Source organism: Megachile rotundata, chromosome 3, assembly GCF_050947335.1.
Source record: "Megachile rotundata isolate GNS110a chromosome 3, iyMegRotu1, whole genome shotgun sequence".
Classification (NCBI taxonomy): domain Eukaryota; kingdom Metazoa; phylum Arthropoda; class Insecta; order Hymenoptera; family Megachilidae; genus Megachile; species Megachile rotundata.
The window spans coordinates 17,379,152-17,403,484 of NC_134985.1; the positions used below are offsets into that span (position 1 = coordinate 17,379,152).

At 36.2% G+C, this 24,333-nt stretch overlaps 1 protein-coding gene across 4 annotated transcripts in view; it reads left to right on the forward strand.

Annotated features, from left to right (window-relative positions):
* Window positions 1–24,333, forward strand: part of LOC100882367 (discoidin domain-containing receptor 2) — a 275,352-nt gene that overhangs the window by 132,604 nt on the left and 118,415 nt on the right. For all 4 annotated transcript variants that reach the window (XM_076530135.1, XM_076530133.1, XM_076530136.1 and 1 more), the window contains exon 4: window positions 2,329–2,434. In XM_076530135.1, the coding sequence (XP_076386250.1) occupies window positions 2,329–2,434 (106 nt within the window). The remainder of the gene's footprint in view (window positions 1–2,328; window positions 2,435–24,333) is intronic.

The following is a 24,333-nucleotide window of genomic DNA, read 5'->3' on the forward strand; positions in this document are numbered from 1 at the left end:
GCTTTTTTACTTTAGTGCAAATTGGCGTTACAGGAACAATTACAGTACGTGGTTCAAAATTTTAGATTCTCTTTTATTTCGTGTTTATGGTCATGCTGTTATACTGTTATTAACAGAGTTAGTTTACTAGTTTACTGTTATTAACAGAGTTAGTTTGACAGTGTTTTTTTAGGTTATTCGTAGAATAGTAGAAATTTTAATACATTCACTTTATGGGGTGTAGAGATCAGCCATTTTGTATTTGGAACATTAAGGAAAGGTTTGGATAATTATTTTCATTAATATTTAACCTTCAAACTATTACGGAGTAAATAAGTAAAATATGTACATATGTTAGAAGTTGATTACTGTAACAGTCAGCCATTTTGTCTTAGCGGTACAAGATGGCTGACTCCTGTAACAATCCCCACCTCAGATATTCATATAGGAAATTATACGCAATTTGATGACATAGAAGTAAAACAAAATAACCCTTATTCTCTACTCATTTGAACATAGAATTTACATGAAAATAATAGTGGTACAAAATAAATAGGTAGGATATGTACATATGTTAGAAGTTGATTACTGTAACAGTCAGCCATTTTGTCTTAGCGGTACAAGATGGCTGACTCCTGTAGCAATCACCACCTCAGATATTCATATAGGAAATTATACGCAATTTGATGACGTAGAAGTAAAACAAAATGACCCTTATTCTCTACTCATCTGAAGATAGAATTTACATGAAAATAATGGTGGTACAAAATGGCTGACTCTTGCAATACAGATCAAACTAACCGTACTCTATCAGCATGCAATAATTGCTATATTATAATACCTATTCACATGAAACCTGCGTTCCAAAATTTGCTTAACAATAACCTACTATTAATCTAACAATAACGTAATGATCTAACAATAACGTAATGATCTAACAATAAAGGCCATCTAATTAATAACCGATAAATGTCCATCTAATTAACAATAGCTTACTAATAATTCTACGAACTTTCCATTAAAACCGAGCCAACGCCATGAAACCGGTCGTTATAAAATACTACTCAGTACTTACGTTCCGAAATGAAAAGATGATCGTAAATCGTAAGTAGCGCAGCTTTCATCGCCAGACACGAACATTCTCCCTATCGATAAAATCTGTGATAGCCGGTGATGTACAGAGAGCGAGTTCGATATACAGCTCGGCACCGTTCGAATCGTAATTCCAGCCGAGCCATCGATATATTAAAAAGCAGCATGGCGGCGGTGTCACCGTGAACGCGAATCTCGCGTTTCTCTAGCACGCTCGAGGCTTCGAGGACCGCGCAACGACGCGTGACGCGAACAAAACCGTAAATAACGCGGAGAGTTGTCGTCAGAGGACAATATTGTATCAAGATAGGCCATTCCTGGTAGCAGGATACACTGCGTCCCCGTAACGCTGCCGTGTTCCCCCATGAAACAATTTGATCGGTACCCGAGATACGAAAACATTGAGGTAGTCCTCGACGTCATCCTAACTCTTGCTACCCGACTCCGAGCCGGTCATATACAAGAACGTAAACCGGCTCTATCCGCTGCATCCATCTCTTAGCGGGTTATTTAGCCGTTTATGATCTGCTCGAAATGGTATCGATACCTTTCCTATTCTGATAAGACACGTTAGATATTGAACACGTTGGGTATTGGACACATTGGACTATACATTTTTTATTTACTCAGGAGTTTTTCGTACTGTAGCGTTATTTATATCATGCTTTTGGTTATTTCTTACGTATATACTTCTTTTAAAAAATACCTGAAAACCGAGATAGGTGAGGAAAGACATCAGGTCCGTCCAGAGGTAGCATATGACATCCATGGTGATCGGATCACATGTCGGATCACATATGATCGGATCAGTAAACTCATCTAAATTAATTATTTAAAAAAACAGTAGACCAAAGGAAGTTCTAATAAACGATGATATAAGTTAACACTAGATTGCCTAAGGCAGTCATTTTGACTGCTTTTCAATTTCAATTAGAAAAACAATTGTGTATAGAATGACACAGCTTCTTAGAATTTTGTGACTTTTTGTACAACATATAAATGCGTTTATTAATAATTGTAGTTACCTCCCCCCTCCTTCATTTCCGGTATATATATATGTGTTTTACCTATATTGCCCCAAAGCAGTCAAAATGAATCAAAGTTTCAGTCTTTCTAGTGTTAACTGATAAAAAAATGAAACCGAGAGAATATCCTCAAGTGTTGTGATCCTGTGATTCAGTGTTAGCTTATGCCTTTAGCCCAGACCTTTATGTAAATCTGTCTGTTTAACCTTTTGAGTTTTTTCGTTTGTTGCAGCCCAATGCATCGCGCCGCTCGGCATGGAATCCGGCGCGATCCCGGACGCGGATATCACGGCCAGTTCTACCTTCGACACAGGAAACGTCGGTCCACAGCTAGCACGGTAAGCGACGCTTTTTCATTTCGATAGTCTGCCCTCGATACCATTCGTCATTCGTATCTATCGGTTGCCTTCTGTTGCGCTGGCTATGCGCCATCGAATCGCAATCGAACGATATATCGAACCGCGGCACTCTGACCCACGCTAAACCACTCGGCCTCCGGGCTAACCCCCGGGACCTAGCATCGTGTGTGTCTTTACGACGACCTAACACGCCAGCCTCTGTGTACAGGGTGGCGAAACCTTACTCAGCTGATTCCGCGTCAAAAACTTAGGAAAAAATGTGGAATTAATTTTTTTCGTATCTTCATTCGTTTGGAGATAATTTGAAGGTTAGTGCGAGGGGTTGTTAAATGCAAGAGGGATGATTTCAAGTTGCTTTTTGATTTAATAGTGGAATGCAATTTTGGTATGTGAGTGTAATTTTAAATGTTACTATAGAACACTGTCAATAATATTTATTAAGCTTTATTTATGGTTTTTAAAAAAATATAGTATTATTCTTTAGAATAACTGTGAACTTACTTTACAACATATATGTACATACACACGAAACATCAAGAAATAATAATCTTCTTAGTATTAATAATTATATATGTTAATTCTTAGCAATTTATTGATTATTTGACAAGGAAACTATTAACATTGTCACCTTTCTTCCAGTAAGAAAATTCTTGTATAAATATGTTGATTCATCGAAGTCGATTTTCTGGAAAAGCAACCTTTGGAAAAATTTAGTTGTGTATTTTCTATTTATTTTTCGTGTTGACCACCCTGTATAGCCACGAATACGACGTGTTATAACGATGGATTTCGCGCAGAGAGGAGTTTCCGACGAGCTTTGCTAGCGTAATGGCGAGCGAACAGAGAGGGTTGATCGAGGGTTTTCGCCAAGGTTGTTGCGCTCCGGGCGCCATTTCGGTTGCTAGGGAGATCACGGTGATTTTCTGTTGCACAGAAGTTTGCCAGACGTGTTATTGTGTAATTAGGAGAAATCTTGTCCGGAAGAAAATGGGGAATACAAAATATAGGGAAGAGGTTTATTTGATAATGACATTCATTAAATTGTATTATAAATTTAATTCCATGTAATCACAGATTTGTATAATATTGTATCTACATAATTTAGAAGAGCAATTTTGTTCTTGAATATTGCATCTTCATTGCAATTTTGAATATTGCATCTTCATTTTATAATTTTATAATTTAACTATGAATTGTGAGATCTTGAAATTTAATTTTATGTGTTATTGTATCTTAATTTTTCAAATTTCAGATTTTTCCTTTAAATATAATCTTGTAATGTGTGTTTGAAGATACAAGTTTAATATAATGTATTATTTGCCAAGGATTACAGTTTCATTTTAAATATTAATTACTAACGTATGAAGCTCTTTCGTTGAAAAATTCATGTAGCCATACTCTAAATACTACTGTAAGTTCCATAAGTACTAGGTCACAATTAACCCAAGCTCTGCCGGCCAAGGGTTAATTATCACTGTGAAAACGACTGTCTGTGGTATAGTCCATTATAATTATAATTATTCAGAGCATCATTATTTCATACTTTAATTGGAACTCTCCGTTTGTTGCATTGCTTTTAAAACAGATGCAAAAAATGCTTTAAATAAACAGGCGGGTGTTCTCTTAATTCTCAAATTCTCTTATTCATCAATTTTTCTATTTTTCTATTTTTCTATTTTTCGATTTTTCAATTTTTCAATTTTTCAATTTTTCAATTTTTCAATTTTTCTATTTTACAATTTTCTCATTTTCAAAATTTCCAAATTCCCAAATTCCAAATTTTCCAACTTCTCAAATTTCCAAACTCTCAAATTCCCAAATTCTCAAATTTCCAATCTCTCAAATTTCCAAACTGTCAAATTTCCAAACTCTCAAATTTCCAACTTCTCAAATTTCCAAACTCTCAAATTCCCAAATTCTCAAATTTCCAATCTCTCAAATTTCCAAACTCTCAAATTCCCAAACTCTCAAATTTCCAACTTCTCAAATTTCCAAACTCTCAAATTGCCAAATTCTCAAATTTACAATCTCTCAAATTTCCAAACTCTCAAATTTCCAACTTCTCAAATTTCCAAACTCTCAAATTTCCAAACTCTCAAATTGCCAAATTCTCAAATTTCCAAACTCTTAAATTTCCAAACTCTCAAATTTCCAACTTCTCAAATTTCCAAATTCCAAATTTTCCAACTTCTCAAATTTCCAACTTCTCGAATTTCCAACTTCTCAAATTTCCAACTTCTCAAATTTCCAAACTCTCAAATTCTCAAATTCTCAAATTTCCAAACTCTTAAATTTTCAAACTCTCAAATTTCCAACTTCTCAAATTTCCAAATTCCAAATTTTCCAACTTCTCAAATTTCCAACTTCTCGAATTTCCAAACTCTCGAATTCCCAAATTCTCAAATTTCCAATCTCTCAAATTTCCAACTTCTCAAATTTCCAAATTCCAAATGTTCCAACTTCTCAAATTTCCAAATTCCAAATGTTCCAACTTCTCAAATTTCCAAATTCCAAATTTTCCAACTTCCCATCTCCATCCTTCAATTCCATCACCACCCCCAATTTCAAACCTCCCACAATCCCCCATCCCCCAAAATTCCTCAACTCTCTTCAACTCTCTCCCCAAATTTCAACATTTCCAAAAAATCCCTAAAAATCTCCCTGTCCCATTTTTCCTCGCTATATTACCTCATTATCTCAGCTTCTAAGTACATCGCACGTTTGGTCCAGTTAGCGAACGAGCGCATCAGCGATTCTAAGCACCTTCGTTCGCGTCGTATTAAATTAGACGGTGACGTGGACGAGCGACGGAGGAGGCCGTTGGATGCAATGCGGGGGCGACCCGGAGCTCATCAAGAGTCGGAGGCCTATTCAGCCGGTCATTGTCTGCGGTAATGGAATGTATTAATATCGGAGAGCCCGCGGGGCCGCCGACCGACGGCCCTGTGTTCCTCGTTCGCCAAGGCTTCAAGTTACAACCGCGGCCCACCGGATATGTCCCGTGGGATGGAATATTCGTATAAACCGCCGTTGCACTGCAACCGCTGCTCAACACCGGACCCTACGCATTAATATCTGAACGCCAGGGTGAAACTAAAGGGTGGCAGACGGAGACAGAATCGACACATCTCGTATTCATGCGTTGCAACGCGCACAACCCTTGCCCTACGTGTTACACTCTTTTTACATCATGACATCAAACAACTTTTGGTAATCGTGTTAGAGGTTGCCTTTTTCTTGATGGTTCTTTGCGATTTTAACCCTTCAGCTTTTCACTCTTGGGGACATTCTGTGAAACTTAAAATTATGGACTTCATTTCTTAGTTTATGGATAATCAAGGTGCTATTTACTTATTACTTATTTGTAATTATATTATTGATTTGTCAGGACTTCAAATGCGTATTAAAGGGCGTGTATTAATAATTCGAGTAAGGTTAATTCTAGTTGAAGTGCAGTTGTATGGTTTTGCAATTGTACGGCTGTAACTCTGCTGCTAGCTTTTGATACACTCTTGATGATTTTCAATGAAACATCAAATTACATATGGACAGTGGAACAACGATTTACTTAATACTCATTCATTTATAATTATATAGCTTATTGTTGATTTAATAGCTGAATCAGGTGCGTCAGAATGAACTAATCACAGCTGCAATAAATAACAACTACTAACAACTACATTATAACACACATGGTAGTATAAATTATCGAACTTAAACTTTAAAATTGAGGTGTATTAACCCTTTGCACTCGAAGATAATTTTACTGTTTCCAAACAGCAACTTTAAAATATTAATTAAAATGTTAAATGACTTCTTTTGAAGTTATTATTTCTCTACTAATAATTTCCACTATTGTCTATTTCACTATGTTTATACATCACATAAGCACTATTATAGAATTAATTAAATAATGCTTCTTTTAAATTATTGTATTAAATCGAATGGCGCCTAAGAGGCAATGGAGATTTGGGAATGTGGAGATTTGGGGATGTGGAGATTTGGGGATGTGGAGATTTGGGAATGTGGAGATTTGGGGATGTGGAGATTTGGGGATGTGGAGATTTGGGAATGTGGAGATTTGGGGATGTGGAGATTTGGGGATGTGGAGAATTGGGAATGTGGAGATTTGGAGATGTGGAGATTTGGGAATGTGGAGATTTGGGGATATGGAGATTTGGAAATGTGGAGAGTTGGGAATGTGGAGATTTGGGGATATGGAGATTTGGGGATGTGGAAATTTGGAGATGTGAAAAATTGGGAATGTGGAGATTTGGGGATATGGAGATTTGGAAATGTGGAGATTTGGGAATGTGGAGATTTGAGGATATGGAGATTTGGAAATGTGGAGAGTTGGGAATGTGGAAATTTGGGGATGTGGAGATTTGGGAATGTTGAGATTTGGAGATGTGGAGATTTGGGGATGTGGAGATTTGGGGATGTGGAGATTTGGGGATGTGGAGATTTGGGGATGTGGAAATTTGGAGATGTGAAGAATTGGGGATGTGGAGATTTGGAGATGTGGAGATTTGGGGATATGGAGATTTGGAAATGTGGAGAGTTGGGAATGTGGAAATTTGGGGATGTGGAGTCTTAAGGATGTGCAAACTCGGCGGATGTGGAGATTTGTGAATGTGGAAACTTGGGGTTGTGGACATTTGGGGATTTAAAAGCTTGGAGATTCAGAAACTTGAAAATCTGAAAGTTCATGAACATGAAACCAATAAAATTGGGAAATTCAAAAGTTTGAAACTCTCGAGCGCAAAGGGTTAAAAATTCGAGTAAGGTTATTTATAATCGAAGAGCAAGTATCACGTGTCAAACTTGTCAATATATGACAAAGGATTAATAATGTATCACACACGGAACAAAACATATTAAGGTCTTTCAATCACGGCGTCCTCATATACATATATGACATATATGTCCTCATAAACATATATAAATTCTTTATGTAATTTGATCAATTTTATTGCTCGTAAATCCACATATTGTGACAACCATAGAACAGATTACAACTGAAGAATTATAATTGAATTGAAAAAAACCATGCATGATACCAGTAATAAATTCGTGACCAAAAAGAGTTAAGCTCAGAATCCAGAAGGGTTAAAAAAATTTATTTTGCAACGACATTTCGAAGCAATTTTATCCACGAAATAAAAGTGAATTCCTTGGCGACGTCAGAAACGAGAATCCGCGATAATAAATCGTGATTCGAGGAAGATTGCTTTCCGACTGGCAAAGACATCGGTGGTTTGAAGGATGAATATGGAGCGTGCATTCGATCAGCGGAGAATTATCGAACGATCGGGGCGGAGAATTAATTGCACGGGGATCGGTCTGGATAAACACACCTCCTCCGAAGGAAGTGTTTCGTGTAAATATTAATTACAGCGGAGCTGAGTGTGTGCCACGTACGAAAAAGTAGCAGAACATGCGAGCCCGTTGATTTAATTGCACGTTGTTATCTGAAAATTTATTCTTCCTGGAATATGCATTAGCCGGCCGCGATTAGAATTCATCAGCTTTCTCGCGTGCCGCCGTAAATCGAACCGTCACTTTTCCCCGTTTTTCTCCCCGGGATTTTTTTTCCCTCCGGTTTCCGCGCGTTACGACGCGTCGCGACGACGAGAAATAGTTGTCGTGCGGTTTCGCATATAAATGGGGAAAAAGCCCGCCGCCGGTCAGATTAGAAATAATTACCCTGCCGAGCGGTCTGCTCTCTTTGTTTACGAGTGATAACGTCTTTCTACGTGCGCACGCAACACTCGATAAACCGGATTTTACGTATTAACGAGTCACAGCGACGGCCGCCGTTTTTAGTATTCATGCGACCGCGCCGCGCGGAAACCGTCGCGATTAATGAATCCTGAAGTATTAATTTTCATCCCCCGAGTTCCCACCGATTAAATTGCCTGCCGTCAAAGCGCTGATTTACCTTCTCGCTGTGCCTTGTCCTTGCGAATCATACGGGTATGCACCGATGGCTTTACCTATCCATCTATCGTCGCTCGCTGCGAATAATTCGATACATAAATCGATGCTTTGTGCTCTCACTCGTTTTTGTATCGACATTGAAACGGGATCGATCTTGCGACGAAGGTGGTAATTATCTAAGTGATTAAGTATATGACACGGGCAATTAAATTCGATCGGTTCATTTATACTCGATTGTCGATAAATATGAATTAGGAGAGCGGTAATTATGAGCGATTATTTTGTCGAGGTTGTTTATTTGGGAAGGAGTCTAGTGAAGAGAAAGTTATAGGGAAAATGGGGATTGGGAGGGGAATTTCAGAGGTGGAGGTTTTAGGAAGATGGCGATTGTGGAATTTGTGGGTTTCAATTTTGGAGGATTTGGGGAGGTGGAAGGTTGGTAAATTGGGAATTGGGGGATTGGGTGAGCTGGAGATTAGTAGATTTCGGTACTAGGGGATTTGGGGATTGGGAGTTGAGTAATTTGGAGATTTAGGGATTTTTAAATTTAGAAGTTGGGATTTTGGAGATTTAGGTATGTGGGGATTTGGGGATTCAGAAATCTGGGGATTTGGGAATTTGGGAATTTGGGAATTTGGGAATTTGGGAACTAGGCAATTTGGGAACTAGGGAATTTGGGAATTTGGGAATTTGGGAATTTGGGAATTTGGGAATTTGGGGAATTTGGAATTTGGGGATTTTGGAATTTGGGGAATTTGGAAATTGGGGAATTTGGAATTTGGGAAATTTGGAATTTGGGAAATTTGGGAAATTTGGGAATTTGGGAATTTGGGAATTTGGGAATTTGGGAATTTGGGAATTTGGGAATTTGGGAACTAGGTAATTTGGGAACTAGGGAATTTCGAAATTTGGGAATTTGGGAATTTGGGAATTTGGGAATTTGGGGATTTTGGAATTTGGGGAATTTGGAAATTGGGGAATTTGGAATTTGGGAAATTTGGAATTTGGGAAATTTGGGAATTTGGGAATTTGGGAATTTGGGAATTTGGGAACTATGGAATTTGGGAACTATGGAATTTGGGAACTAGGGAATTTGGGAACTAGGGAATTTGGGAACTAGGTAACTTGGGAACTAGGCAATTTGGGAACTAGGCAATTTGGAAACTAGGGAATTTGGGAATTTGGGAACTAGGGAATTTGGGAACGAGGCAATTTGGGAACTAGGCAATTTGGAAACTAGGGAATTTGGGAACTAGAGAATTTGGGAACTAGGGAACTTGGGAACTAGAAAATTTGGGAATTTAGGAACTCAGAGATTTGGTAATTGAAAATTTGATAATTTGGAAATTCAGAAACTGAAAATTTTAGAATTTGAAAATTTAGAAATTCAGAAAATTGGAAAATATGAATTTTGGAACTCGGAAACTCGAAAATTTGAAAATTTGGGAATTTGAATGGTTAGAGGACTTAAAATCTTGAAAACTGAGAACTTAAGTACTAAAGAAGTTAAGTACTGAAAAACTTGAATAATTGACAACTTAAATACTTGAAACCTTCCCTACCTGAAACCTTCCCTACCTGAAAACTTGCCTACTTGAACCCTTCCCTACTTGAAACCTTCCCTAATTGAAAACTTGCCTACCTGAAACCTTCCCTACCTGAAAACTTGCCTACTTAAAGCCTTCCCTACTTGAAGCCTTCCCTACTTAAAACCTTCCCTACTCGAAAAACTTGTCCAATTTAAAAACTTGCTACATCCACTAAACAACCCAACCATCCCTAAACGAAAGAATCAAGTGGCCCTATTTCCGTGCTAGAAAGAAAACCGCGAATTCGGTGTTCGATTGCTGCGAAATCGAATAGCTATGATTACAGCGTATTGGATTTAACACGAAGTCGCTCATTAATTATTGGCGTTTGCTCGATCCGATTCTGTTTCCGCTTTGGTCTCGGTTTCACAGCTAACGTTATTCTCCCGGAGTCTGGTGAAACTGGCTGATAATTTATCTTGCTTACAGTTTGATGGAAAGTGTTTAAACAAGAATAAGGATTTACGAATACACGAACGGGATAACAGAAGTATGCTCCTTCGAGATTGTTACGCTCTAACTTTAATCTTGCAAATATGGACAGTAATCCAGTTTGAATTATGCGACGCGTATTCAACCCGGGATAATTTCATTTGCGAAACGTTTACATTTAACGGAAGCTCTAATTTCCTTTGAAATAAATCAATCGCTTACCGTCATTTCAATTAGAGTTCATTTCAATTAACGTTTCGTTAAAACGAACAACAGGCTCGTTTATTAACGATCGAATGTCAGACTGTGTAATTTAGTCGGCTCTTACGATTTCATAAATGAATCATTAACAATTAATGGCTTATTAACATGAGCGCCACGGGGTCGTTCGTGACCGCATTCGGTTCGCCGCCGGCGTTATGGGGGTCGACGGTGCCAATATCAATCAAACCATTTGAATTATATAAATATATTACCATTACAATCGTAATTAACATTGCTATCTCAGTTACCATTAATTGTCCTTTTTTCAGTTATGCTAATGGTAGAAATTGCTCTTGCTAATTTTATGATAATTATGCGAATTCCAATGTTTGCTAATTATGTAAAATTACTAGTATGGGAATATTTTAACTTTCGATGCTGAATTATATAAATTAACATTGCTATTACAGTTAAGTCACGTCAAATCCATCGCTTTTGGATGTCGCTATTTTGCTCCAATCATCATATGTTATACTCCACGTGAAATTAGGGGGGGTTTAACTTATCATTTTCCCAATTTTTTATTTGTTAAAAAATAACAAGCTTTCAAAGTTTGCAATTTTTACCCATTTTTGCAAAAAAATTGTTTTAACTTACGAATTTTTTTCTCGAAAACTACTCAACCGATTTACCCAAATTCTGTTTTGTTTTATTCATAAAGTTCTGAGCTATTTTAAAATATTTTTTTAGTTCCCTCAATTTCGAATTTGTTAAAAAATAACAAGCTATCAAAGTTTGCAATTTTTGCACATTTTTGCAAAAAAATTGTTTTAACTTACGAATTTTTTTCTCGGAAACCACTCAACCGATTTACCCAAATCCTTTTTTGTTTTATTCATAAAGTTCTGAGCTATTTTAAAATATTTTTTTAATTCCCTCAATTTCGAATTTGTTAAAAAATAACAAGCTTTGGAAGTTCGCAATTTTTACCCATTTTTGCAAAAAAATTGTTTTAACTTACGAATTTTTTTCTCGGAAACCGCTCAACCGATTTACCCAAATCCTTTTTTGTTTTATTCATAAAGTTCTAAGCTATTTTAAAATATTTTTTTTAATTCCATCAATTTGTCATGAAATTTCAAAAAATTTAAACAAATTCTTCTCTTGCATTTTTTTCAATGAGGGGCGTAAAGGGTTCAAATTGAAATTTCCATAAAACAACCGATCATAATAGCTGTATATGCAAAATAACTAGTACTAAAGATATTTAGTTAAATATTCAAATTTAAATTGATACTAAATAACCATGAACAGTGCGATAATTTAATAAAATTGCACAATTAATTTAACAGATTGAATTTTATACCGTTTTAGAAACCTTCATCAAAATTTCCTTTCATTTAATTGATAATTAAATATCAATTGCTAATGAAACATTGATTGGTAATCAAATATTAATTGCTAATGAAACATTGATCAAATATTCACGATAAATCATCGAATCTTTAATTAAAGCTTAAATTGAAACTTTAATTCTGAATTGGACAATTCGATTATAATTAACAATTAAAGCACTTCAAATTCTATATCACTGAATTTACCAGCCACTATTAATTAAAAATTTCGCGACAGTTTCGTGTTACAAAAGTCACTTCATTATCGCAAGCAGGTTACACGAAATTGCCTTCCGATTTAACGCGTCGATTAATTATCAGCGAACCATTACCATCAAAAATCCATTCCGATCGATAACGCGCAAAGTGCCGTCCAATATTTTTAACAAACGCGCAAATAAAAATAGCAGGAAAAACCAGAACGGTACTTTAAACAATTAACCGAACTCTCTAATTGAGAACAAATTACGCAACACCCGTACAACAAACGGACGCTAAACACAACACCGTAGCCCAAAACACATCGAGCGACCAATATATCAGCGTTAGTCGGTTTTCGCTGACAGACAGGGGGGTTGAAAAAAAGTCCAGCGTTATTTCGTCGACAGGGTGAAAAGTTCGTCCGAATGTCAAACACGTTCGCCGTGTAATTTAATTAACTGGTATCCCAGCGTCATTTATTAAAGAGCGGCGTTGAAATGGTAACGTTGCCGCGATAATTTAATTTCGTAGCGGGGTCACGGTATGGTGGCGAGGGGTGATCGATGAACGTATCCCCGAAGACGCGGATAAAAAATCCCGAGGAAGGAGAAAAAAAAATTCGACGAAAAACTACTCGCTCGAGCGTGAAACGACTTTCCATATGGAATTACAATCGCATGAAAGCGGCACGTTTCTTTAAGAATCCATCTCTCATTGAACGCGGTCCAATAGACGCAATTAAGATACCCGTAAGAACGCGTCGAGTGGCCGAGTCTGTTCGAAGAAATTGCTGCGAATCGAGGAATCAAAAGGCGAGCTGTAACCGGCAAGTTTTCCTCCGCGATTCAGCGGTTATATTCCATTGAAATTATCCGGGGGTGAATGCACCCCGAGGAAACTGCGAATCTTCGCTCGCGACTAAAGCAACCTCGTTTTCTACGGTTCTCAAGTCCTAACGTTTCCCGCGTTCAACAAATATTTCTGGATTTTTTAAAAAGGCTATTCAGCCGAGTTTTTCACCGGTTGAATCAACATATTTTGAAAGGTAACTTTGGAGAGTTTGTTATGCTGAAAGGACTTTATTGTTGGTAAAATTAGTGGATACTGTTAATGAAAATATATGGCTGCTATGTATACAGTCTTTTTACCTATATACATTGCTTATATACATTATTAATATACATTATTTATATGCATTATTTATATACATTATTTATGAACATTATTTATGTACATTATTTATATGCATTATTTATATACATTATTTATATACATTATTTATATGAATTATTTATATAGATTATTTATATACATTATTTATAGACAATATTTATATGCATTATTAATATACATTATTTATATACATTACTTGTATACATTATTTGTATACATTATTTTTATACATTATTTATTTACATTATTTATATGCATTATTTATATGTATTATTAATATACATTATTTGTATACATTATTTATATACATTATTTATATGCATTATTTATATAGATTATTTATATACATTATTTATATGCATTATTTATATGCATTATTAATATACATTATTTGTATACATTATTTGTATACATTATTTATATACATTATTTATATGCATTATTTATATAGATTATTTATATACATTATTTATATACATTATTTATATACATTATTTATATACATTATTTATATACATTATTTATATGCATTATTTATATAGATTATTTATATACATTATTTATAGACAATATTTATATGCATTATTAATATACATTATTTTGATACATTATTTATATACATTATTTATGTACAATATTTATGTACAATATTTACTGCTCGAAACTGAAAGGCAGTACACGACGTATAAAACTGTTATATACGATTAATACCGCGAAGATACGAAGGAACGGTTAGTCGACAGAAATACGCTAACGTGTGGCGAAGCATGCGGTAAGTTTCAGCTTTCCGTGGACTTTTATACGCGAGTAATGGCTTTTAGAGTCATTACTTGATACACTGTAATTTAGGAGGTGCAGATAAGGCTACGCAGCTTTATACTCGATGGTGATTGCACGCTGGTACCGAGGTGAATTCTATTCGCCATCTTGGTTGTCGTGAGTTAAAGAGGGGTCGTTCAAACTGTTTCTTATATTAGATTGCAACCAATAAATCTCACGTGTTTTGATAACAGGTAAAAATAACCGAGTTAATGTTAAGTCTATACCGAAGTTTATGTTTGCTGAAAATTACTTTTCATTTATTTTTGTAAACTTGGTGTTAGGCTAACACGTGTACATTTTAAAGTCTGATAAAATGTTGTCGAAGCTTGTAATCTATAAAATAAAATTGTATAAATTATTAATGTATTTACTACAAAATTATTATTAGTTAGGAAATAGGTTATTTTGAAACATGCAAAGTCTGATGCAGTTTGATAAAATAAATGCAATGCAAAATTACAGTTGTTGTATTCGAAGCTTGTAATTTAAATAAAATAACTGCACAAATTATTTATCAATGTATTTATTACAAAATTATTATTAGTTACTGCAAAGAGGTGATTTTGAAACACGTAAAGTTTGATGCAGTTCGATAAAATAAATTCAATGCAAAATTACAGTTGTTGTATTCGAAGCTCGTAATTTAAATAAAATGACTACTCAAATTATTTATCAATGTATTTATTACAAAATTATTATTAGTTACTGCAAAGAGGTGATTTTGAAACATGCAAGTTTGATGCAGTTCGATAAAATAAATTCAATGCAAAATTACAGTTGTTGTATTCGAAGCTTGTAATTTAAATAAAATGACTGTACAAATTATTTATCAATGTACTTATTACAAAATTATTATTAGTTACTGCAAAGAGGTGATTTTGAAACACGTAAAGTTTGATGAAGTTCGATAAAATAAATGCAATACAAAATTACACATATTTGAATAAAATGACTGTACAAATTCTTTATTAATACATTTATTACAAAATTACTTAGAATTAGTTACTGCAAAGAGGTGCACATTTTAAAACACGTAAAGTTTGATGACGTTCGATAACGCAAACATAACCTAAATTTATAAAATACTTATTTGACTAAAATGACTGTACAAATTCTTTATTAATACATTTATTACAAAATTATTATTAGTTACAGCAAACAGGTGCATTTTGACTCATAAAGTCTGATACAGTTCGATAACGTGAACGTAATGCAAAGTTACAGCATTTGGAGGTTATAGCCTGAACAAAATGGCCGCACACTAAAATGCGTTCGAGGCGTGCAATATAATATTTTATTCATAAAATTGTATATTAACGTACACATTTTATTGGAATAATACAAAAAAATTATTAAGATTTCCAAGCTTCCATATAAGAACTCAGTTATCGCCAAGACAAGGAATTCTACACGGTCCGAATTTCCATATTCGATCTCCGAAATTACAATCAGCATAGTTCGTTCGAGGAGTAAAAATCAAGTAGGAGTCGCAAAAAACCGTGTCCTCACTGTTATCCATTGCTCACGTTCCGCTGATACCCGGTCGAAAACCGGAATTCAATTTGCACCGACGTATCAGATCGCCAGGGAACAAATTTCGACGAATTCAATAAGCGAGGTCCTGATATTCGTCGATGCGGTGTTCGAAGATAAGATCATCCGATAGATGAAACAGTAGTGAACGTTTAGTATCCATGAAATTCCGTTCCTCGAACGTTCCCTTGATTTTACACTTTTTTTTACGAAAAAGTGCGATGAACCCTCCGGGGCACTGAATCCCTCCGGGTCAAATCGCGATAAGGTTTATTGCCCGACAGAAAGGTGCGGCCACAATGTTCCTTCAATCCAGATATCCTTACCGGCGAACGACCACTTATTTTCACGATGGTCAACTCGAAATTCTATGCGTCTTCCGCTTGATCCTCGGTTACGTTCGGAGACCTGCGAAGTTTCACCTTGAGAGTAGTAATTTGCCGGGGAAAAAACGGACGAGGGATATATCTTTCATCTTATCGGGGCTCGTATCGCCGATCGTGACGTCGACTCATCGTCACCGTGCTCAATTCGAAATTATACATGGCGCGATCACGGGATATATGAACACGGTTATTGTTTCCGATAGGAGATACTGTTCGAATATTTTGTGTACATGAAATAGCGTATGTGAACGTACAGAAATACTTTGAGGGGTCAAAAATTGTATTTTAAGGGTGTTTTTGAATTAGAGGAGATGCAAGAATACGAAGATTTGGGGATTTTTGAATTGCTGAATGATTGAATTACTAACTTGGTATATTTTGAATTTTTTAACTCTTGTATTTTGTATCTTTATATTTTTGAATTTTTTAATTCTTGTATTTTGCATCTTTATATTTTTGAATTTTTTAATTCTTGTATTTTGTATCTTTATATTTTTGAATTTTTTAACTCTTGTATTTTGTATCTTTATATTTTTGAAGTTTTTAATTCTTGTATTTTGTATCTTTATAATTCTGAATTTTTTAATTCTTGAACTCCTAAATCATTGTATCTTTTAATTTTTGAATTATTAAATACTCAAACTACTAAATTTATTAATGTTTGAATTTTTAAATTTCTAAAACTTAATATTGGAAGATTGTGAAAAAAAAATTGGAACTTGGAGGATTGCGAAAATAGAATTTTGGGTAATTGAAATATGGAAAAATAGAATTTGGAGAATTGAAGAACTGAAGAATGGAGAGATTGAGAAATTGAGAAATTAAAGAAATGAAGAATTAAGGAAATAAAAAAAATTGAATAATTGAAGAATTGAAGAGTTGAAAAATTAAGGCATTGAGAAATTAAGGAATTGAGAAACTGTGGAATTTGGGAATTGAAGAATTGAGGAATAAAGGCATTGAGAAATTGAAAAATTGAGAAATTGAGAAATTGAGAAATTGAGGAATTGTGGAATTTGGGAATTAAGGAATTGAAGAATTAATGAATTGAAGAATTGAGGAATTGAGGCATTGAGAAATTGTGGAATTGAGGGATTGAGGAATTGAAGAACTGAAGAATTGTAGAACTAAAAAATTGAAAGATTGAAAAATTGTAAAATTGAAGAATCCAAAAATCGTACAATTATAAACCTAAGAAATTAGAAATCCTTAAATCCACAAATTGTGAAGTAAACATTCGTGAATTTGCATCTTAAAATCTCCAACCATACATAATATATCAAACAATAATTGAGTTCCCAAATATACACTTCATCAGTGCACATCAGTACACTCTCCTTCACATCTACTCGAAACGAGATAAGTCCACCCGCACGTCAATTCAATCGGTCTGCGGTTTGCATAATACAACACAGGCGATGAGATAGTGCGCAGACGATGGCGATGTCTCCGCTAATTTCGTCGGATTCAGAATGGTCCGCGAAGCGGTTAACACGATGGAAAATTTAAGTCCGGCGCTCGGTATCTCTCGGTTTCGCTCAATTTAATGCCGTCCGTCCGTCAGTCGGGGTTTTCGAATGCTCGAAACAAAGTCCCCCTCGCTCGGGACACCCTCGATTCTTGATCGTCCTTTTCTCGACAGCGTGGACCACACACATAGGTCCCTGTGATGCTTTTCTCGTGGCCGACTACAAAAAACTCGCTGTAAATGGCACGTGGTGTAGGCCGTGAGCGGAGACGTAACGCGGCTGAACGACGGATAAAAAGTCGGCCGATAAAAACGGACCCGGTGACGGGACGTTATCGCATGCTTGACGCTTGTAATAATTTCTGCGATAATGGCAGCTCGTGAAAGACGTGCTAAACTGGAATCATGGGAATCGATGTACGATTTGAGTTCTTCGAGTTATGTGAAGAACTATTGACGAAGATATTGTGAGGTTTTATCTTTGCAATTATGTTTATACTTGGGGACAATGTGGACTTCGAGTGGGGACACGTGTGCATTCCACAATTTTTATGTTCACGAATTTTCAAGATTTTTAAGATTAATAGTTGCAAGGTTTGTTAAATTTTGTGATTGTGACATTTTCAAATTTAATTTTGATTGTTTGCTAATGGTTAGAGATGTACTTTTCCACATTTCCAATCATCTGAGATAGTCAAGTTTCTAAATTATTAAGCTTTCATTATGTTCTTAGTTTTCAAATTTCTATATGTCCAATGTGTGAAAGTCTCAAATTCATATATTCTGGATGTCTATGTACCAAATCTTTATCTTACAAATGCCTACATCACATCTGTCTGTGTTCTAACACCCTATATATCAACACTCAGTGTCCGCACTCCCTATGTCCCAACTCCATATGTTCCAACTCTATATTTTTCAAATAGCTATATCCTATATCTCTATGACCCAACTCCTAATGTCCAACATGCCTATATCATAACTTCATACGTACTATATGTCTATATCCCAACTCCTTATGTCCCAAATCCTTGTGTCCCACATCCCCATATCCCAACTTCCATTGTCTCACATCTGTATATGCCAACTCCTTGTGTCGCAAGTCCTTATGTCCCAACTCCTTGTGCCCCAACTCCTTATGTCCCAAGTCCTTGTGACCCAACTCCTTATGTCCCAAGTCCTTAAGTCCCAACTCCTTATGTCCCAAGTCCTTGTGTCCCAACTCCTTGTGTCCCAACACCCTATGTCCCAACTTCCTATGTCCCACATCACTATGTCCCACATCACTATATCCCCCGTCCCTATATCTCCCATTCCTAGATCCCCCATCCCTAGATCCCCCATCCCTAGTTCCCCCATCCCTAGTTCCCCCATTCCTAGATCCCCCATCACTATATCCCCCATCCCTAGATCCCCCATTCCTAGATCCCCCATCCCTATATCCCCCATTCCTAGATCCCCCATCCCTATATCCCCCATTCCTAGATCCCCCATTCCTAGATCCCCCATTCCTAGATCCCCCATCCCTATATCCCCCATTCCTAGATCCCCCATTCCTAGATCCCCCATTCCTAGACCCCCATCCCTGTATCCCCCATTCCTAGATCCCCCATTCCTAGATCCCCCATTCCTAGATCCCCCATTCCTAGATCCCCCATCCCTATATCCCCCATTCCTAGATCCCCCATTCCTAGATCCCCCATTCCTAGATCCCTCATTCCTAGATCTCCCATCCTTAGATCCCCCATCCCTAGATCCCCCATCCCTAGATCCCCCCATCCCTAGATCCGCCATCCCTATATCCCCCATTCCTAGATCCCCCATCCCTATATCCCCCATTCCTAGATCCCACATTCCTAGATCCCCCATTCCTAGATCCCCCATCCCTATATCCCCCATTCCTAGATCCCCCATTCCTAGATCCCCCATTCCTAGACCCCCATCCCTGTATCCCCCATTCCTAGATCCCCCATTCCTACATCCCCCATCCCTAGATCCCCCATCCCTAGAACCCCCATCCCTATATCCCAACTCCTCATATCCCAAACCTTCAAACCCCCAAATTCCCAACTCCCCATTTCCCCAAATTCCACATCCCCAAATCCCCACCACCATCACTAAAAAAATCATCATACCAAAATCAATCTTGCCTTCCACATTTCCAATCAACAAACATTAAGTAACTTGAATCCAAACATCCATAATTTCTTGAATCTCCTCAAGAAGAACGAAATACCATCGAACAAGAACGGAATTCCCTCGCATTTGCATACACGTTTCTTCACAACATCACACAGTAAATTTATGTCAATTATTCGTTTCTTCTGCAGCATGAAGTACGGAACACTCGTAATCAGTTCAATATCAATTAGTCCTTAATATGAAGCAATATCAGTTAACATCAAACTTCCAGCGCACAGTCGACGTAAACTTTAAACGACATGACTCGAGCTCGCGTCAGAGACTCGCTAATATCCGAGCAACACCATAAACTCAACCTACGCGGCCATTTGTCTATTCCGTGTCGGAATTGTAGGGTGCTGTTCCTCTTGTGTATGTACACTTACAGTGTGCATATATAGGTACAGTGTACACTTCGGTGCAATGTGCATTTGTAGATTGCAGTTGAAGATGAAGAAACTGGGAGAATTTGAGAATGTATAGATCTAATGGATGTAGTGGATTTTTAGGTGGGTTGATATAGGAAGATTCTGGAGGAAATGTTTCTATGTTCTCGTATGTAGAAATTTGCAAATATTTATATGTCCACATGCCTGTATCTCCATGTGCTTATGTTTCTATATACTCACATCTCCACATCCCCAAATCTCCATATCCTTATATGTCCACATGTCCTGTATGTCCACATATCTATACCTTCACATGTCTAAATCTCCACATATCTATACCTCAACATGCCTATATGTCCACATGCCTATATCTCCACATGTCTAGGTCTTCACATGTTCATATCTCCACATACTTATGTGTCCACATGCTTATAGCTCCACGTGTCTAGATCTCCACATGCTCATATTTCCACATACCTATGTCTCCACATGTCTGTATCTCCACATACGTAAATCTCCACATGTCTAGGTCTCCACAAACCTATATCTCCACACGCCTATATCTCCACATGCCTGTATTTCCACATCCCTATATCTCCACATGCTTATATCTCCACATGCCTGTATCTCCACATGCCTGTATCTCCACATGCCTGTATCTCCACATATGTAGATCTCCACATGCCTGTATCTCCACGTATGTAGTTCTCCACATGCCTGTATTTCCATATCCCTATATCTCAACATGCTTATATCTCCACATGTCTGTATCTCCACATGCCTATATCTCCACATGTCTAGATCTCCACAAACCTATATCTCCACATGCCTAATATCTCCATATGTAGCCTAATATCTCCATATATCTCCACATATGTAGATCTCCACATGCCTGTATTTCCACATCCCTATATCTCCACATGCTTATATCTCCACATGCCTATATCTCCACATATCTATACCTCCACATGTCTATATCTCCACATATCTATACCTCCACGTGTCTATACCTCCACATATCTATACTTCCACATACCTATACCTCCACGTGCCTATATCTCCAAAATCTCTATACTCCTAAGTGCCTATACCCTCAAATTCCTATATTTCCACATCCACAAACCCTCTAAACACCTTTATCCCCAAATCTCCAAATCCTCAAACTCCAAAAACCTTATTTCCAAATCCTCATATCCCAAATCTCTAAATCCCCAAATTCCTCACCCAATCCCAAATAATCAACAACTATAAACCTTTCCCTTTCACCACACTATTTTCCCCTGTAGATTTGCCGCAGACTGTACCGTGTCATCGTTAGGTGGTATCGGTGCGCCTTCTTGTCCGTTGTTCCAACAACAGGAAACCAGTCCATCCGAGCTGGTTGTTAAGGATAAAGAGGCAGTTGCACCGTGCGAGCTGTAAATCTTGCGAAAGCAGCCTCGACTGTTATAACGAGCCAAAGAGAACGCTGCCGCGTTATCATTCCCTCTTTGATGGCCTGTAAGCACGATTATTAGCGCGCCACGTCGTTCGATCCGATTCGACGCTGGAAACGAATGGATGTATATAAAATAAATAAATAAAGGAACGATCGTACCGTGTGTGCATTAATTTGGCGTTTCGCTGCAAATTACCGGCGCACCGTCGTGTAAATACATACTATGTAGCCGGCCAACGAGCTGGATCGGTCAGGTGAAACGAGTTTAGATAAACAGAGCTTCTCGCACTTGAACAGATACCGAGCGTCCTTCGATACCGGTGTCATCGTTATATCTCTTAAGTAAATGGACCGTGCCTGCAATTGGTCGGGCTAATTGAGGCTCCACGGAGAAACGGGACGGTTATTTCGGTCGGTTTCTTCCGCGATATTATATTTCAACTCCTCATTTCGCTGAAATAAAGAGATACCTGCTTCGAGATTTCAATTTTATTAGGAGGACAAAAATTTGAGATAACACCTTCGTTGCTACCGATGCATATAAACGCGGCATTTGCATCTCGTATTCCGGAGGCTGACGCACCTGTTGCGTTCTTTGGTTCGATTTTTGAGTTTCGAGAATGTTGCGTTACGAGTTAATTAGGTGGTATTATTACTCAATTTTAGTAATTAAATTTGATGAAATATGGGAAGACTGTTTGAGCATTTTATCTTGAAAGCAGGAGAAATACTTAAGTTTTTCCTGGTGATGGTAAAAATAATTATAAATTAAAATTGCATGTTCAATAAAAGCAAAAACAGTATGAAATCAGTCTTTTTTAAATTGACGTAGTGAATCCTTATTACTTGATAATAAATTTCTTTACAATTCATATGATGGATAAAAAAGTTCAAGGTTAGGGTAGGTTAGGTTAAAGATAGTATGAAATCAGTCTTTTTTAAATTGACGTAGTGAAACCTTATTATTTGATAATAAATTTCATTACAATTCATATGATGGATAAAAAGGTTCAAGGTTAGGTTAGGTTAGATTAAAAATAGTATGAAATCAGTCTTTTTTAAATTGACGTAGTCAAACCTTTTTATTTGACAATAAATTTCTTTACAATTCATATGAATGATAAAAAAGTTCAAGGTTAGGTTAGGTTAGGTTAAAAATAGTATGAAATCAGTCTTTTTTAAATTGACGTAGTCAAACCTTATTATTTGATAATAAATTTCTTTACAATTCATATGATGGATAAAAAAGTTGAAGGTTAGGTTAGGTTAGGTTAAAAATAGTATAAAATCAGTCTTTTTTAAATTGACGTAGTGAATCATTATTTGATAATAAATTTCATAACAATTTACATGATGGATAAAGGAGTTCAAGGTTAGGGTAGGTTAGGTTCGGTTAGGTTACTCAGATCATATAAAATGTTTCTCTAAATAAACATATCCCATTTTCATAATAAATTTATATTACCATTCGCAATAGAAAAAATGTTTAATATCAGGTTATGTTAGGTTAGGTTTAGTCTGATTATATTTCAAACTATTTACTACACACATCACAGTTATTACAACTGAAATATTTTCAATTATTTCTTCAACCTATAAAAACATCATAAAATAACATACGAGATACAAAATTTATAGATCTTGCAGATAACCTAATAATTCATAAAATGGTTTAATGAAATTTTTACCTTATGATCAAAACGAACTTATCTATTTACGCTGGAGTATAAATTAACGATGAATGAATATTTATTGCTGTGGAAAACTGGTTCTGGAATGAATGAGAGTTGCTTTAATCTAACAACAAGGAAATATAACTTTATTACTAGATACCCTGTACAGAGATGTGTATTGGACAACATCCCGAGAGATTACTTTTATCCGTTTTCTTTTCTTCTTAAAAGCTTATTTTCTGCGCGATAAAGTACGGATAAATGTAACTACTGTAATTGCTAATGGACAAATTTGTAATATCCGTTTGTCAGGTTTATATATTACTATTCGAACTAGGTTATGTTATGATTATTAGCTTTTAGAAATTATTAGCTTCTCAATTGTCGAACTTTAAATGTCAGAAATTGTCAGATGTGCAGATTGTCAAATATCTAAAAATTTTTAATCACTAAATACTGAAATTTTAACATTCTTGGATTGTAAAATTTTTGAACCTCCCAATTCTCAAATCTGTAAATTCTCCTATTTCCAAATTTTCAAATGTCTAGTTCCAAAATGTGCAAATTCTCAAATTTCCCAAATTCTCAAATGTCCAAATTCCAAAATGTGCAAATTCTCAAATTTCCCAAATTCTCAAATGTCCAAATTCTCAAATTTCCCAAATTTTCAAACCCTAAATTTTCAAATCCCTAAACTCTCAAACCCCAAATTCTCAAATCTCCAAATTCTCAAATTCCCAAACTCTCAAACCCCAAATTCTTAAATCTCCAAATTCTCAAATCCCCAAACTCTCAAACTCCAAATTCTCAAATCCCCAAACTCTCAAACCCCAAATTCTCAAATCTCCAAATTCTCAAATCCCCAAACTCTCAAACCCCAAATTCTCAAATCTCCAAATTCTCAAACCAAAAATTCTCAAATCTCCAAACTCTCAAACTCCAAATTCTCAAATCCCCAAACTCTCAAATTCCCAAACTCTCAAACTCCAAATTCTCAAATCCCCAAACTCTCAAACCCCAAATTCTCAAAACCCAAATTTTCAAATCCCCAAATT